At 38.6% G+C, this 18866-nt stretch overlaps 1 protein-coding gene across 1 annotated transcript in view; it reads right to left on the bottom strand.

The window, feature by feature from the left end:
- Nucleotides 1-230: 230 nt before the first annotated feature.
- The window catches only part of LOC129925625 (uncharacterized), a 19365-nt gene continuing 729 nt past the window's right edge, over nucleotides 231-18866 (bottom strand). The window contains exons 2-8 of the mRNA XM_056025251.1: nucleotides 12224-12297; nucleotides 11403-11456; nucleotides 9322-9415; nucleotides 5861-5973; nucleotides 5234-5327; nucleotides 3190-3488; nucleotides 231-352 (exon numbers count right to left, since the gene is read on the bottom strand). Of these exons, the coding sequence (XP_055881226.1) occupies nucleotides 284-352; nucleotides 3190-3488; nucleotides 5234-5327; nucleotides 5861-5973; nucleotides 9322-9415; nucleotides 11403-11456; nucleotides 12224-12297 (797 nt within the window). The 3' untranslated portion in view covers nucleotides 231-283. The remainder of the gene's footprint in view (nucleotides 353-3189; nucleotides 3489-5233; nucleotides 5328-5860; nucleotides 5974-9321; nucleotides 9416-11402; nucleotides 11457-12223; nucleotides 12298-18866) is intronic.

The raw sequence follows: 18866 nt of genomic DNA, 5'->3' as shown, positions 1-18866 counted from the left end.
ATATTTACACAGATACCCCTTAGTTCTCCCCCCCCCCTTTTCCGAACAGATAAGTGATAAGATCATAGCGTACGGAAAAGCTAAAAATCAGGAAACAGTTCTAAACAAAACAAATCATAAAGATATTTGTATTTGCTCAGCATTATTTTTGTTAGTCTAGATCTATTACAATTACGTTTAATATAAGCGATTTAAAATTATTTATTTTAAATTTCTTTTTTTTTTTTTAAGGTAATATTATTAATTCTTCATATTATTACTGACTTCTATTCATTTTCATCTTTCAATAACAACGTAATATTCTATAGCTAGAATAAGATAAAAATATAAAGTTTACTTGCCCCTTTGTTTGCTGAAAATAAACGTAATATATATTCCATTAAAAAAGATTTATTAAAAGGACACACACACATGTACGAACACTGCAAACAATCACACCCTTGCTTTAGTAAACATACCTGTATAAAAGACACAACTGCTTTGTAAAATGTTTGTTGTTAAAATGTTTTAACATGTTTCGGATGTTCCTTCAGAGTTGAAGATTGTTTACTTCCTAGTCCATACCTCCCGCAGGACGACGGGGGGATGGGAGCGGGCAGAGTTTGAACCCTGGACCATCGATAAATCCAAACGACAGTCCAGCGCGCAAAACCGCACTACCAGGCAGCTTTGATATAAAACTTGCTGTATAGAGATTGCTCTTCATCGAAGATAGCTAGCATTTTGGCGTTTCTTGTGTACTGAAAAAATGACTTTGAATATGCCAAGTTTTATATAAAGCAGACTGCCTGTTGCAGGTCCGACTTTAGGCCAGTGCAACCTATGCGGTCGAAGTGGGCCCCGCACTTTCATATGTCCAACGCCTATTCCAGGTCTAAATTCTTAAATTAAACTATTATGACCTATATAATAACAGGGTTTCCACGGCCACCCGATTTTCTAGGGCATCCTGAAATTCTCCTGTAATTGCAAAATATACGAAAAAGTTCTGGAAATTTCATGAAATTATTAAAAACTCATAAAATATCCTGAATAACTGACGAAATTGTCATTTTTGGGTGAAAATCTTTTGTGCAATTAAAAAAAAAGAGGCATTATCAGCTTTCATTTAATAAATATTATTGCAAAGACGGATTTATTTTTTAATATAAAATCTTAGTTTTGACATTATGCTTATCTCTACCCAGAATGGCCCCGTCGCAATCCGTTTTGCATGGAGCCCCGCAATCGTTAGGACCGGCCCTGACCTGTTGGATGATTTTTTTGTGTACTTTTTTTTTGAACTGAAGAATCTACTTATTTAACCTCTTTTGCTTGTAGCACAAAGTAACTGTAGTATAGAGTATGTAGTAGACTCTCACTCAGTGGCGTAACTAGGGTGGGCAAGAGAATCTGAATACGAAAATCTCCCGGGCCTCCACTAGATTGGCCCCTTAAATGAGTGTTAGAATTTTTTGAAATTAAATATTATTCCATTATCTCAAATCATAATGTCGAATTTCAAAATTTAGGCGCCCCTAAAGAGGTCAAGCCCCCAAGGCCCCCCAAACCCTAGTTACGCCACTGCTTTCACTCTACGACTTAAACCTTAACAAGAAATGGACAACTGACTAGTGGCAATAAAAGATAAATGGTTCGATAATTTACTGTTACTCATTGAGATGCTAACAATAATAATAATAATGATAATAACCTTTATTAATCCATCATCATCAACAAACTCCATTTGAGTGAGGGCTTGAGAGGCTCAAATCCTCTCTTGCTAAAGCCCTGGACAGAAACCCTGCTGTCTTGCGTAGTGCATAAATGTCGCCATACAGGTCGAGAATTTTGGGTTTCCCAGACCTGTCGAGACGGAGATCAGCAAGTCTGAGGCAGTCAAACAGAATATAAGGCACGGCTTCCTCTTCTTCCCCGCAGCGGGGGCACCGTGAATCAAAATTTGGCCATAGCCGCGAGAACTATGAGCCAACAGAACAGTGGCCTGTCCTGCATTGTGCTATAATAGCTTGCTCAGGCCTGAACAGCCTCCACCACGGGGAAGTGCGGTCAGGGCGCCTCATACGCTCCCAGACTCCACGGGCTTTTTGGGACTTGTCCCAGCACTCAAACCACTTTTCCATTTCTGTTTTCTGAATTATAGCCAGAGAGAACATCTGTCTTACTATGTTGCAATACCCATAAGAATGTGTACTAAGAGCGAACGATAAATACAATATCACACAAACTATTTACGTGACAACTGTGATATATAAAATTACAATATAATATAATATTCGCATTGCTGAGTGTCACGTAGCATACAGCAGCTCTGGCGTTAAATTTATTTTTAGTTTTCTGCAAGTGCCGGCAAAACAAGGTCATGGATGTTTGTCGATGGGTTCTTGGAAGAAGCATGCGTTCTTTTTAACAGAAGCGGGCAAGTTAATCTCCATCATAGGAGAGAGGTTGCTTGGCTGTTTCCAAATATAGGAAGAGGTTGATTAATTTAAAGTTTTTGAAGGTACTTAGAAAGTCAGCTGTATTTATGGTCGAGAGGCCAAGTGCGCTTGGCTACCCAGGGCTCGAGGTTCGACACCCGACTCGGGCAGAGTTGTGTTTACTGAGCGCCTAAAGGCAGCACGGAAAACCAACTCCTAGATACCCCCTCCCCCCTACCGGTCCACAAATGAGATTGGACCAAAAGCGCTCTGAGCATGCTATAAGCATGAAAGTAGCGCTATATAAAAGCTATAATATATTAGCTTGAATGAAGATACTTAACTTGTTTAGTTATAGTGTACAGTGTGCATATTTTATCCAAGTTATTTCCTAGTTCCAGAATTAAAGCTTTGTGTTTATTGTTGAAGGATATGAGAAACGAGCCCTTGTAATCACAACAAATTTCCGTAAGGATTAATAAAGCAGTCTTAGTCTTAGTCTTATTCTAATTAAAGGTTTACATTTAAATATTCGGCATAAGAAAATTATTTGAGGGTTTAGTAATAGTTAAAAGTGGAAGTGGAAAAAGGAAAATGTATAACATCAGATAAACATTGTCTGGTCAACTCTACGTCATCGAAACATCAAGACACCTTCACATCTGGCAATGAAAGAGAGTGCACTAAATTTAATTATTTTTTTTTTTTAAATTACGTTTACTATACTTTTTTTTCCTTTTTATTTTTTTTTACGAAAACAATCTCTTACCTTGATGTCTAATTTAGCTGTTTTATATGCAGAGGAATCATCGTTGACAGGTGAGAAGCGAATAAAAAATCCTCTATTATCATAGCCGTCATCGTCGTCAACATCACACAAGTTGAAGATGTAGTCATAGTCTTGTTCTTCTTCTCCCGCCACAGGACCGGTATTAGCACCATCACCTTTGCCCTCACCTTTGCCCTCACCTTTGCCCTCACCTTGACCTTTGACCTCATTGTCAGCTCCGGTGGAGGGTGGGTTCTCCTCCTTCTCTGTTTCGATGACTATTTCACATATGTAGTGGTCTGTGTGATAGCCATGAAACTTGTTTACATCTATCTATTTATCTATCTATCTATCTATCTATCTATCTATCTATCTATCTATTTATCTATCTATCTATCTATCTATCTATCTATCTATCTATCTATCTATCTATCTATCTATCTATCTATCTATCTATCTATCTATCTGTCTATCTATATTTATCTATCTATCTATCTCTTTCTGTGTCTTTCTCTATCGCTCTCATTCTCACTCTTTCCTTATATCTCTCCTTTTCTCTCTCTTTCTCTCTCTCCCTCTTTTTCTCTAAATCTCTCTCTATCTTTCTTTCTCTCTCTTTCTCTTCTGACTAATTCAAAAAGTCATCCAAACATAGCTTTTATAACCCTTTATTCTCTCTCTCTCTCTCTTTCTCTTTCTTTCTCTCTTTCTCTTCTGACGAATTCAAAAAGTCATCCAAACATAACTTTTATAACTCTTTATTCTCTCTCTCTCTTTCTCTTTCTTTCTCTCTTTCTCTTCTGACGAATTCAAAAAGTCATCCAAACATAACTTTTATAACTCTTTATTCTCTCTCTCTCTTTCTCTTTCTTTCTCTCTTTCTCTTCTGACGAATTCAAAAAGTCATCCAAACATAACTTTTATAACTCTTTATTCTCTCTCTCTCTTTCTCTTTCTTTCTCTCTTTCTCTTCTGACGAATTCAAAAAGTCATCCAAACATAACTTTTATAACTCTTTATTCTCCGATGGCCAGGCTATTACAATTCCACGACCTATCCTTGGTCTGTTTCTCAAAACTTAAGGCAAGTAAGACTTGAATGTACAGGGGATCTCATCTTTTATCTCTTTTATCTCTTTTTTTCCCTTCCGCCTTTGCATTTTCTTAAATTTGTATGTAGTTTCTCTCCATCTCTTTCTCTCTCCATCTCTTTCTCTCTCCATCTCATTCTCTCTCAATCTCATTCTCTCTCCATCTCTTTCTCTCTCCATCTCTTTCTACCTCTTTCTCTTTCCATCTCTTTCTCTCTCAATCTCATTCTCTCTCCATCTCTTTCTCTCTCCATTTCTTTCTCTCTCCATCTCTTTCTACCTCTTCCTCTCTCCATCTCTTTCTCTCTCCATCTCTTTCTCTCTCCATCTCTTTCTCTCTCCATCTCTTTCTCTCTCCAACTCTTTCTCTCTCCATCTCTTTCTCTCTACATTTCTTTCTCTCTCCATCTCTTTCTCTCTCCATCTCTTTCTCTCTCCATCTCTTTCTCTCTCCATCTCTTTCTCTCTCCATCTCTTTCTATCTCCATCTCTTTCTCTTTCCATCTCTTTCTACATCTTTCTCTCTCCATCTCTTTCTCTCTCCATCTCTTTCTCTCTTCATCTCTTTCTCTCTCCATCTCTTTCTACCTCTTTCTCTCTCCATCTCCTTCTCTCTCCATCTCTTTCTCTCTTCATCTCTTTCTCTCTCCATCTTTTTCTACCTCTTTCTCTCTCAATCTCTTTCTCTCTCCATCTCTTTCTCTCTCCATCTCTTTCTCTCTCCATCTCTTTCTACCCCTTTCTCTCTCCATCTCTTTCTCTCTCCATCTCTTTCCATCTCTTTCTCTCCATCTCTTTCTCTCTCTATCTCTTTCTATCTCTTTCTCTCCATCTCTTTCTATCTCTTTGTTTCTCTCATCTTTCTCATTTTCTATCTCTCTCTTTTTCTCGTTCTCTGCGTAGTTAATCAATTCCTTTACAAGCTTGAACATCAACAAATACGTATAATCTTACTTTCATTTCTCCCTATGTCCATCTGTAGGGACTTTCGGCCATCATCAATTACAATAAGACGCTTGAAGTTTGAGTAAGTTGATTTTTTATCCTCCTGTTATGTACAACATAGAACAACAGAAATGGAAACATTTGGGATTGGCATTTACTGTTTTATATTTGTTAATTTTGATATATTTTTGCGAAGCCATATTTTTAACGGAAACAATGAAGCAATCAAATAACAGTTAATATTAAAGCAGTAAAAACAGTATTATTAAAAATAAAAAAAAAAACACACAAAAATATTATTACATGGAACACCATCAAATGTTTACGATTGAAACAGCATCGCATGTTCATTTAAGGGCAGAAAAAAGATATACACCCTAATAAATCTTATTATAGTATTATATTTAATAATATTTATTATTATAAATATATTTATATTATATAATTTTATCATATCTTGTAGATTAAACAAATGCACTCAAATGTTAGTCTAATGTTGTTGTTTTTTTTTTTTAAATCTGTCAATGTTTATTTAGAAACAAATTAAACGCTAGACAGTGAGAAAATAAATGGTTGACTTTTAGGCTTAATTCCTCACACCGACCACACCCTCACCCGTAACCTGAGTTATATGACCTTTAAATTTTGGAAAACTGATGACGTCATCATCCACGTGACCTTCCCCATCCGGTGAGCGTCACTTTCGATAATGTCGACCACTCGATCGTCCAGCTCAATTAGAAGACATTCTGAGATTTGAAGCAAAAGTTAAAAATAAATTAGAAATGAAGGGGAAAAAAATTCGATTCTCCATTATAAAAGGTTAGGAATTATTTTTAATTTTTTTAGAGCGATTACTTTGCTCATAATTACTAATGAAGGATAGATATGCATAAAGATTTAGACCAAGAAGATGATGAAGACAATTTTATTAAACCACATATTATAAACATTTTAAAAGTGGAAGATCTCCTATTCTCCTAGCCTCTTTTCAGCAGCACCAGAGTTTGCTCTCCGGGGCTCATTCCTGGGCCTTGGATAAAGGGGTCATGGGTGGCCCATGCGTCATGATCCCTCTCTCGACCTTGCTGATGAGATCCAAAGGAACGCATCGCGTTACATTTGGCACCAACTCAGTTGCAGAAGCTGCCGGAGGGAATGTCATAGCTGATACTCCCAACGCCTAAGGGGCTTCACTCCTGATTTCTGCTCGAGGTTGTCTCCTGAAGCCTCAGTACCGCAAGGCAGCGGGGGTTTGAAGTAGAATACCCCTTTCCTAGATGAATTGCCTTACTAGGCTGACGAGCTCCATCTGCCCGAAGATCCCAGTTTTATGGCGCCAGGTATCCGCCTCCACCCCTTCACCTGTTAGTAAGAGCAGTTTCACCGGGCTTAATAGTGTTATAAACCTGGTGGTGGCACGTATGGGGGTGGTGGTGGTGGTGTGTGTGTGTGTAGTCAGCCGATGCTAATCGCCCCAGGCCAGCGCTAGACGAGCGCTCAACCGTGACGAGTTACGACGGTCAGCCGAGACGAGTGTCAACATGACGGTTCGGAAAGGATTAGCGAACAGAGCTCAGGGGCGTCACGGGGGATGTAGTCATATGACCACCCAGAATGGTCGAGCACCGTTCTGTCCGTTCTAGAAGGCCAGCAGGGACCCTATATATAGAGCGAAGGTATCAGAGACCAGTCAGTCACAACTTCCCGATCTAGAGTTCGTTACGACGGCTCAGTACGTGACGAGATGGATAGACCAGTGCAAGAGTTGATACGGCGGTACGGCTATTAGCGGAGAGATATTCGTACACTCTTGTGTTACGTGCTGCCAATTGTACAGTATTGACTGTGGTTTTATTGACATTTAATTATTACATTGTTTTGGAGCCCTGAGTTGTCAAGTTCTTTCAGTTGGTGGTGTCGTGTGGTGCAGTTTGCAGAGAGCCCGGATAGTGAGATTCGTAACAATATCTAAACCACACGAGCAGGCCAGGTGCTGGACTGAGTTGTCAGAGGCTATTTTAGACGCATGCTATTAGGAGTATTTTTTAGACAATGGGAGCTTATCCCCCTTGACACTCCCGGCCATGACAACCTTTGAAACCAATTATAAGTTTAACAATTCACAAAGTACATATTGTCCGTTCCAATAATTTTTGGTTCTCTGGACACAAATAAATATATTTTTTATACTTTAGATCAGCGGTTCTCAACCTTTTAGGCTCGGCGACCCCTTTTTGCAACCCCCCACTCTGCCGCGACCCCCCCCCCTTCCGCATACACATACAGCAATAGAAGAATGGACAAAAACAATTCATTTTTTCGATGGTCTTAGGCGACCCCTGGCAAATCGTCATTCGACCCCCCCAAAGGGATCGCGACCCACAGGTTGAGAACCACTGCTTTAGACAGTCATATAACATGTTTTCAAGAGTGGTCGACACGCTAGTAATTCCTTTTCCCAGCTGTCAAATTTCTAGATTTCTCGTTAAAGCTGGTTTCCGGATGCGTGTCCAGCCATAATTTTTTCCACCCAGGTTCCACGAAGATACGTGTTGAATAGAGGAATGGTCATAAAGGGTTAAGATCTCCATATGATAAGATAAGATAATTCTTATTGATCCAATCAAATGGATATTTAGTTGACTACAATTGACAACCTCAGCGTAGCTACTGTAACAATATGGTCATAAAGGGTTAAAATCTCCATATGATAAGATAATTCTTATTGATCCAATCAAATGGAAATTTAGTTGACTACAATTGACAATCTCAGCGTAACTACTGTAACAATAAATTATAGATGCAAATACGAACAACATTCACATATGAAAACACACACACACACTCACAACCAGGGCTTTATGACTTTGACTTCTATGTACTTCTCGATGGTGACGGATGATCTTGTAACACTCTGACCGAAAGTGGGATAAAGGAGTTTTTAAATCTTTCTGTTTTAGTCCTAATGGAAAGGAGACGGCCACTTCGTTCAGATCTGATGTAACAGTGGTTTAATGGGTGCAGGTTATCTTTAATTGTTTCAGAAATGTAACCAAAATGTTTGAATAATTTTCTCGCTTCCTGCTAGGGGGAGGGGTGACATTAGTCCAGTCTCTTCTCCACACCAACTCCCCGAATCCGCCATTGTAAGAAGGTATTTAAATAAATGTGAGTGATTAATTGGTTGTGACTATAACTGTTTAGGTTTGTTATACGTGTGTGTTAATAGGTGCATGTAAATATGTGTGTACGTAGCCTATGTGTGTATGTTGGCGTCTATAAGTACTAGTGAACAAATATCTTAATGCAAAGTTGATTTATTTAAAAAAAAAAAACAACTTTAATCAAAGAACGACCGGAAGCCCTAAAAATTTCAATTGATTTTATTTTTTATGATTGTTTAAGATAAGGATACGGATAATATTGTTTCTTGCATACTTTTCAGCTGTTTTTTTTGGATTTAAAGATTATTACATCCTAACCCAAGCCCCCCACAGGGAGACGAATGGTTAAAGTGAGTGGCACTCAAACCCGGGTTAACTGAGACGACACTGCGTAGAGTATTCCTCACGACTTGGCTGATTGAAATTTGCACAGACCGAACGTAACATAGATACTTTTGTATATGTTCCGCCATCAGTCAGTCTTAAAAAAAACAATTTTGAGCTGCCAAAAAAAAATTTAGTTTTGGAGTTGAACAACTTTTTGTGTTTGGAGAAAAAATCTAAAATTTTAGATTTTAGATATAGAAAGCAATATGTTTTAAGAAATAAAAGCGTGGTCGAGACGCCGAGTACGCTTGAACTTGGCTTGGCTTGGCCTCCTGGAAGGAGGCTCGAGGTTCGACACCCGACTCGGTCAGAGTTGCGTTTACTGAGCGCCTAAAGGCAGCACGGAAAACCAACTCCTAGATACCGCCTCCCCCCCCCCACTAGTCCACACATGAGATTGGACCAAAAACGCTCTGAGCATGCTATAAGCATGAAAGTAGCGCTATATAAAAGCTATAATAATAATAATCAATGATATTTATAAAACCAAACTGTGAAGTGACACGACTTTTATAGCCAAGTCTGGTAGACGGTTTTTCTAACCTTTAGGGCCCATGGCTTTGAACAAACTTCTGATGAACGTTTTGGCTATCTTTCTATCCACATATTCAGGCAGCAATTTTAGCTGGACAAGTAACTGGGGAGAGTAGTCAAAGATCTATATACATCTAGTTAATATAAACATACATTTAAAAAAATACCTATGTTTTTAGTATTGGAAGATAATAAATAATTTTATTTATAAAGTGCTGTTAACAAACAAAATGTAGGCTCAAGGCGCTGTAATAACATTACAAACACAGACACGACAGCTAAAATGGCAGTTAATCTAAACAAGTTTTAAGCAGATAGGTCTTAATGTTCTTCTTAAAAGTGGTGTAGAATGTTGTCTGTCTGAGATCAATGGGGAGTGAGTTCCAAACCTTTGGTCCGTGAATTGAAAATAATAAATAATATTAAATATGCTATTTGTTTTAAATCGAAAAAAAAATGTTATAACGATCTTAGGTGTCACTTTCATACCGCATCACGAATGAAGAGATTTGAACAAAGAATTAATGCAGCAATTTGACCCCACATCATTAGGTCCTCATGGCTTGCAAAAACCTTCCTGCAGGGAACAGAGCCAGGAAGAAGAAGAAAAAGGCAGAGATAGCGAGGGGAAGACAACATCAAAGAAAGGACTGGCCTTCCATTGAAAGAGATTCTATCCAAGGCTTAAAGACAAGAGAGGAATGGAAAATGACGGTTGACAGATTTTGTGTGGTGCCCTTACAGTCCTACAGACTAATGGACTGGTGAAATTGAAAAGTTCTCCTTTCAGGCCTTGTGATCTATAGGGCAGATGATGTTTCTGTCGCCTACGGTTAACGAGGGTGCCATGTGGCCAGCACAACTAAAGTCCAGATTCCGAAATTCAAAATCCCATTCTTGACTAGAACCCTCGGTACAGTAGCCAAGCGCTTTACCGCTCAGCCACCGCGCCTCTGAAGAAGGTGAAGATGACGTTATAAGTCTGTAAGTCAACAAACCGTGAGGTCAAGACGAGGTCAAGACAATTTACTATGTTTGTATCATTTTATTATTCTCAATGTGGAAAAAGGAGGCGTGGTGGCTGAGTGGTAAAGCGCTTGGCTACCGAACCGGGGTCCTGGGTTCGAATCCTGGATCTTCGGGCGCCTCTGAGTCCGCCCAGCTTTAATGGGTACCTGACGTTAGTTTGGGAAACGTAAAGGTCGTTGTGCTGGCCACATGACACCCTCGTTAACCGTAGGACACAGAATCAGATAAACTTTACATCAACAGCCCTCTAGACCACAAGATTCCTACTATTACTTTATTGTGGAAATAACGTACTTATTATATTATAGAGGTATGCAGGGCTACTGCCCAAGGGACTCAACAAGAGAGGGGCCTCCACAATAAAGAAAAAAAAAATCGAATCTCGTCGGGTCAATAACTTTTTTTTTCTTCTTGACAATACTTAAACTTTACGGTTGTCACCACGAATTGTTAAGAGGTGTCCGCTTGTGGCGTGCTATTAATATATGAAATCAGCTCCGGATTTACAATAGTGTAAATACATGAGCTTAAACTCCATAAAGTCACAAAAAATCTTGTTTTTTTTTTCAATAACCTTTGCATACTATATATATATATATTAAAATAAGGACAATCATATTGCATTTACAAGAAATTTCTTTCTTATAAAATATGGATTTTTTTTTTAGATATGTTTTATTATTCATAAAAAGTGAATTTTAAAGAAGGGTCGCAAGTAACACAGTTCGGGAAACACTGACGTAGCCATTACCTTAAAGCTGGTTAAAAGAAAAAAAAAATGGCAGTGGAGGGGCGCACAACTCTTGGCTACCTAGAAAGTATTCTTGCATTTAAACTCGTTGTAGGCAATGTATTTTAAATTAGCATTTGATTCGAGCTGAATTGTGTTTACTGAGACTACAAAAGGCCCTGATCTCCCCTTTACATATTATGGCCTGAAAAAACTGACTATACTAAAACTATAACTAAAGATGGTGGATACAGTAGATATCGTTCCTTGACCTTTAAATGCATGTTTGATTTTATGGCTAAACATAGCGATCACTCAGATTATAGTTTACCTTGCGTTCATGACTCTTGTGTAGGCCCAGGTCATTCAAACTCAATCTATTTTTCTTGATATATTGACAACAGGAATAAAGAAAGAAAAAAAGTATTCTGTAGTAATACTGACTTTCGGTAAATGTGGCTAAATTCCATAACATAGCTAAAAGTAAAGGAGGTGGTTATTTTATTATAAAATTCATTTAGGGCAATACTCGATTACATGTGATTAATCATTTGATTATGAAAATGGAGATAACTTCTATATTATTGGGACATATGGTTGTAAGCATGGAGTTTTTCACCGTAGAGATAAACAAGATTTTAGTATTTTGCTTTTTTTTTTTTTTTGGTTTATATAAACTCACTCTGGTAAAAAGTTTGTGCATGCTATATACCAGACAACACAAAAATCTAAATGAATAAATGAACTAATTAGTTCGTTAATTTTTGGTAATTAATTATTTTGTTTCGATATCTTGAACAAGGTAAATAGATCCTACTTTGACAAATGTGGTACTATAAGTTGAATTAGTTCCCTTGAAGACTCTTTAACCTTGAGTGAACAATTTGTATGCATTTTTAAAAAAGCGATCATGTAAACATTAGCGTGATACCCCCTTCTTCCCTCCTCCTTTCACAACTGGTCCAGACATGGGAGAGGATCGTAGCGTATGGAGATAGAGAGAAGCTAGAATATAACGGAAAAAAATATTTCTAATTTGTAGAGATTTACTTTTGTATGCAACCCAGTACACTAGCAAACCACACATGATTGATGCAAACTAATTGATAATTTACACTTCATATATTTTCTTATATAGCATTTTTATCATACCTCAATTACTTTGCAATTATTCCAGTACTGATTGTCCTTAGCTGATGCTGTCTTTTGGTCACCAAAACGTGTCACTATTCAAAACATATAAAGGTTTTCCTTTAGTGTATATTTTTCATTAGATATACATATATATTTGTTTGTTAACAGCGCTTTATAAATGAAATTGTTATATTCTCTATTTAGTTGAAGATTGAAACATATCAGCTCTAAGTTATCTAAGGATTTGGGGGCACGTTGGATTAGAACTCCCTAGCGGGCCCCTGGATTTTGACATTCGACATCATGGCATGAAATAATGGCGTAATATGGGAAGCGTGGGAAGCGTGGTCGAGAGGCTAAGAGCGCTTGAACTAGGCTTGGCTTGGCAACCTAGGGCTCGAGTTCAACATCCTAAAGGCAGCACGGAAAACCAACTCCTAGATACCCCCTCCCCCCCACTGGTCCACAAATGAGATTGGACCAAAAGCGCTCTGAGCATGCTATAAGCATGAAAGTAGCGCTATATAAAAGCTATAATAATAATAATAATATTTTAAATAAAAACAAATTTCGAACACTTATTTTAGCTCCCCCTCCTCAAAAGGGACCGCCGGGAGGATCAACTTTGGACCCCTCACCCCTCTAACTACGCCTCTGCTCTAAGATAAAACTGGTGGCTGAGTACCAGATCGCTTAGCCTGTTTAAAAAAGGGGGTCTTGATTTCAAAGGTAAGAATTTAAAGTTTTGGAATACTTGGGACGCCCATGCAACTCTTATAAGTATCTGACTGTATCAGGTGGTCGGTGCGCCGGCTACTAGAGATGGGAATCGAACCCAACTTTTGAAGTTCGGGCTCATTTCGGTCATCTCCAAAAGTTTGGGTTCGGGTTCGATATTATGAAATTAGGTAATAGCAAAAAAAAAGGTACATGTAATAATGTTTAAATAAACTGTTAATTAAATAAAACAGTGATGTGAAACCTTATTCGGCGGGTGGGCCATTTTAATTTCCAACACGCGTGTCGCGAGCTAAATAGCAGAAAAGATAAAAAAAAAATAAATGAAAAAAAAAAAGCACTTTTATTCGAAACCCGTGGATAACATTTTTAAAAGTTTCCCTTTTATGATCTATAGGGCAGATGATATAAAAGTTATCTATTTCTGTGGTCCACGAGGGTTTCATGTAACCATCACAATGACCAACCGCCTTTGCTTTCTCCAAACTAATGTTAGGTACGCATTACAGCTTGGTTGACTCATAGGTGTCCTTAGGATCCCAAACTTAAAAATCTCAGTCTTCGCAAGGATTCAAACCTGGGACCCGTCGGATCGCAAGCCAAGCGCTTTAACACTCAGCCACCGCGCCTCCCACGTGAATATAATTTGAACACTAATTCATGGGATGTAGGAAGTTTGTCCAAAACCGAACTTCTGAAGATCCCACTGCATTGATGAGACACCAGGTTGAAGGGCTCAATCTAGGTGCTCGTCTGTGGGGCGATTACGCCACAAAGGTTTCGCTCATTTCCTCCTCCTAAATGGAGAGTTGCAATTTCGTTTAGAAGGCGCGTATGTCAGCCTGATTCAACTTCTTGCCACAGAGGTTCCATTAGATTTGACAATTTTTCTAATAACTCTTGCTGACAGTTTGCTATGTCATCCAGTCATAATTCTGGTGGTTTCAGTCCGGAGGAATACCAGCTGCCCGTCGCCTCAGCGTGGCGCCTCCGGTGGAAACGTCTAGTAGCGCAACTAGATAGTCTAAGTACGAGTAGCGAACCAGGCCCGGCCGGGCTTCCCTTGGTGAGCTTTTTTTTGTTTTCTCTCAGTCGGGGTTGGGATGGAAAGAACGCCCGCAACCCAGTCCAAAAAGTTCGCCACGCCGTTCCACAAAGGGGGCCGTCATCAGTCTCCCGTAAGCTGGAGTGGCGGTCCTTGCATGGAACAGTGGCGGTTACAGTATAGGAATATGAGACAAGCTCCCCGCAGTTAGCACTGTTCTCGGCCACTTATAGCGAGTGGGACCCAGGAACGGGGACGTTGTGCTGTGTACACGTCACGGCCTGGTCTGGCCCAGTCAACCGATGTGACCGTCTACCGTTGGGAGCCCTCAGACAGGACAAGGGTGAAGAGCCCCATGCCCAGGCCTGGTAGTTAGATAAAAGCCTTTCTAACCAGCAACGGGATGATGGCGCCCACGGCGCCGACGCCCTACTGGACTTCACTGAAGGTGGTATCAGTAGTCACTCCCACTATATTCTCCCAAAGGAAAAAAGCCTCCTTCTCCATGATGCCTGAAACTTCTTTAAACAGATCTTTGCCAGTTGTGGTCCCAATGCAATGTTTCTCATAACATATATCTTTTCTGTGATATTCAAATTGCTTTTCGTACTGTGGACAAGTAGCAAGAGTAGAGCCCCTATCGATTATGTCGGCGCTAATGGTAAACATTTCCAGCTCTTTTGCTCAATCTCTTAGTTTTTAATTGAGATTTCTAATTGTACTATGAAAAAGAGTGTCGGCTTAAAATCGTTTCTTCCGTCACAGATATTAACCCTTTTTAAAGCATTCCCCACATATTGAAAAAGGACTTCATTTCACTACTTCAAATGTGACCACCATGCCCTTACCACCGACTCATTCTCTTGTCCCTTCTTGGTAAAGAAGGCGCGGTGTTCGAGCGGTAAAGCGCTTGGCTTCTGAACCGAGGGGTCCCGGGTTCAAATCCTGGCGAAGACTGGGATTTTTAATTTCGGGATCCTTCGGTGCCTCTGAGTCCACCCAGCTGTAATGGGTACCTGACATTAGTTGGGGAAAAGTAAAGGCGGTTGGTCGTTGTGCTGGCCACATGACACCCTCTTAAACCGTAGGCCAGGGGTCGGCAACCTTTTGAGTTGAAAGAGCCAAAAATTACAATTTATAAAATTTCGAAGTTTTAAAAGAGCCGCAACGTTGTTTTTTTTTTTTTTTGCCAACTATAAATAGTTCTTACCAATGATTAAAAAAAAATATATATAACATAATATATATATATATATATATATATATATATATATATATATATATATATATATATATATATATGGCATTATTAGATAATTATTTTTTATTTCGGTTAACAACTAAAGAAGTTAAACGTTTATTTACAACATTAACGTGTATTTCAATAACAAACAATTATTCGAACGAATTCAATGAGCGCGTTAGCTTTGCATGGTTTTAGAAATTTTGGATACATTTGGCTCATACGGTAACTTTTTTTTTTTTGTTTCAAACACGACTCCAAATGCTCAATTTTTAATTGGCTTCTTACTTTACTTTTAATTATATTCATGCGAGAACGCTTGCTCGCACGACTATGTCAATCGATATATAGTCAGTACTCCAAATGCCAACTTCTTCACCTAACTGTAGCAATCTGGAAGTTTATTCCATGCGCCGAATCAACTCGCGGCATTCCTTACAGTTGTCCACTTTGTTGCGTTACGTACTTACATTTCTGGACCTCCAACTGTTGAGATGGTGTACTAGGAATGCTCGAATAGTTTTGTTGGTTTCGAGCTGCTCAAATCTGTCAAGAAATTCTTCTTTGATTTTTTTATAACTGTGATGAAGTAATTCGTGTCATAAGATGTGAACGAAGTGGTCGTCTCCTTTCCATTAGGACTAAAACAGAAAGATCTAAAAATTCCTTTATCCCACTTTCGGTCAGGGTGTTACAAGATCAGCAGTCGTCATCAAGAAGTACATAGAAGTCATATCATAAAGCGCTGGTTTAGTGTGTGAATGTTGTTCGAATTAGTCATCTATACTGTTATTGTACAGTAGTTACTCTGATGTTGTCAATTGTAGTCACACTGAATTTCCATTTGATTGGATCAATAAAATTATCTTATCTTAAAAGTTTCACTGATTTTATCGCGATACTGCTTTAGACAGACATTCAAAATGAAGTAATTGACCGCTCTGAATATCTTCTGCAAAAGGAATAAATTTGTCTTCAAAACAAACCAATTCTTCTACTAAAACATAGGATTGGTTTTCCTTTACTTGCAGTTTTAGATTCAGCTCATTGAATTTCGCTGTTATATCAATTATAAAGAAAAAGTTTTGCAACTATTTGTCGTTCTCTAATTCGGTGTGATAAATGCCTTTATCATTTAGAAATGTATTTATTTCGTTCAAGCACAAAGCTAAACGTTTCATCACCTTACCTTTGGAAAGTCATAGCATTTGTTTGGGAAGAAGGAGGTCGGATTATTGAGTCTCCATTTCGTTTAAGTGGTAGATGGCTTTTGACAAGATGCTGTTAACAGTCTTGATTACCAAATTCATGACCTCATCTATTTAGGTTGGAATCGTTTTGGGCACAAAGTATTTCTTGGTGCATTATTCAGTGAAACGTAAGAATTTCTTGGTTTATTTCGCTCCGACAAATCGTTGTTGCTCTTTTATTTTTTCCTGTCATATTCTGTCAGTTGCTTTTAAAATGATTTTATTTCAATTGATCTTATTGTCTTCAAGATATTTTTTGCACAGCATTTGCCCTATCGTCCCCGCTAGTTTGTCACGAAAGCGGTAGCAATCCTAGAAGTTCTTCTTTTAGACTTTGGGAAGACATATATCTGACAAAATGGGCTACTTGTGCCGTGTCTTTAAGTCGCAAGACTCATCTATAGCAAGTGATAAGGAAGAAAATAAAATATCTTCCACCTGCTAATATGTTACATTTGAAGACATTTTAGCTATACTGTCTTGTACTGTTTCAGCGGATAGTGGCAAATCTTTGATTTTTTTTTCAATATTTCTGTTTTTTTTTTTTTAAACATGAAACAGTTCCTTCAGATGCATGTAGGAAACAGTTTTTGACATACTCGTCATCGTAAATGGTTTTCCTTTTTGTGCCATTTCTAGTGGTGCCGCACAGCTTGCCAGAATAACATTACTTGTAAATTGCTTCTAACTTTGAGAAGATAATTCGCTTGTAACTCGTTTACAAACAAACTACATGGTAGGCTACTATAACAACAAACTATACGTCACAGTCAAAGCACGTGGTTAAGATGCCAATTCGTCTTGTGTCAAAGCGAATTAAAACCTTCATAGAAACATCCGACGACGACGTCATTCGAGAGCTTCCGGCGGACTGACAACAGTGACGACGCGTGTAATGGGGGAGGGGTGTGGTGAAAAGCGAGTACAAGTGGCTGAGAGAAAGAATCGGTGCCTAATCTTCGTTAAAAAAAGATTCAGAACTATTTTTAAAAATGTTTCGATACAATAAATAATATTTGTGTATGGAACTAAAGAGCCGCAGCTTCACACTCAAAGAGCCGCATGTGGCTCGCGAGCCGCAGGTTGCCGACCCCGGCCGTAGGCCACAGAATCAGATGACCTTTACATTATCTGCCCTATAGACCACAAGGTCTGAAAGGGGAACTTATATACTTTATATCTTGGTAAATATTCTCGTCAATCCTCTAATCTCTAGGCGTTTCTTAGCATTTTTTCTTGGTGGCTCAAACTAAGAATGCCGCAATATTTTTGATTTCATAATGCTGTTTATAGTTACGTTTCTTTAAAAACAGCCACCAACATCTCTATATCATGTTGAGCTTGATTTTTTACAAAGCTTATATCAACTCACTCTGTCTGTTTTGTAAAAAAATTTGAACATGTTTTTTCTCCTATTTTACATTCTCGGATCAAGTTAACTCTTTCTTTCCTAATCGACGATACCATCGTTGATTTTGACCTCATTAAATCAATTAATTTTTTATTTTTTGAAACTTTACTCTGAACTATATAAAAAGAGCTTGCATTTCCCTTTAATTCTATACCAAATACAACAGTTTCTGATAACAAACAACAAAGCTATTGAAGCCCAATCATAACAGGGTAGAGAACTAGTAATGAGCAAAATGAAGAATTCCTTCCAAAACGCGGAAAACTAATTACGGAGAGAAAGAGTTAAAACTATGCACTATTATTCATTGAACCTGACAAGACATGGATCAATAAAAAAAAATTAACCAATTAGTTAATAAAAATTGATAATTAATTATTTTGATTGATATCGAAATAAGGGGAACAAATGCTACTAAATTAGAGATGTGCATGTATGGATGGATTAAATCCCCTTAACTGAGGGTGTCTGTCTTTGTAACCTTGTTTAGTAACAGAATTATGTAGTAAATAATGTTAAGCCAAGTTGTCTCCCTTAACGAGGGTGTCATGTGACCAGTACAGCGACTTTAACTTCCGTAATGTATGTCATGTAACCATTTGAGCTGGAGGACCCAAGGTCATCCCGAAAATTCAGAAGTTCAAAATCTCACTCTCTCCTTGGACGTGGGTTCGAAACTCCGCCTTTCAAAATCAAAGCTCATTATTACCCACCCTCTGGTCTAAACAGTGAAGTGCAAGTATAAAGTGATTTTAGGGATGAAAAATCACTGTATACCTAAACGACTCTTGTATGGCCAACTAAGCGTAGGAAAGCGCTCCCAAGGTGGTCAAAGAAAGCGCTTCAGGGACACCCTCAAAGCTTCTCTGAAGGCGTTCAGCATAGACCCAGCCACCTGGGAGACAGAGGCACATGACAGAGCATCATGGCGTCGCGCTGTGAAAACTGGCGCACAGGTTGCAGAGGACAAGAGA

This window comes from Biomphalaria glabrata, chromosome 4, assembly GCF_947242115.1.
Source record: "Biomphalaria glabrata chromosome 4, xgBioGlab47.1, whole genome shotgun sequence".
Classification (NCBI taxonomy): Eukaryota; Metazoa; Mollusca; class Gastropoda; family Planorbidae; genus Biomphalaria; species Biomphalaria glabrata.
This window is presented reverse-complemented; position numbering and strand designations above follow the sequence as displayed.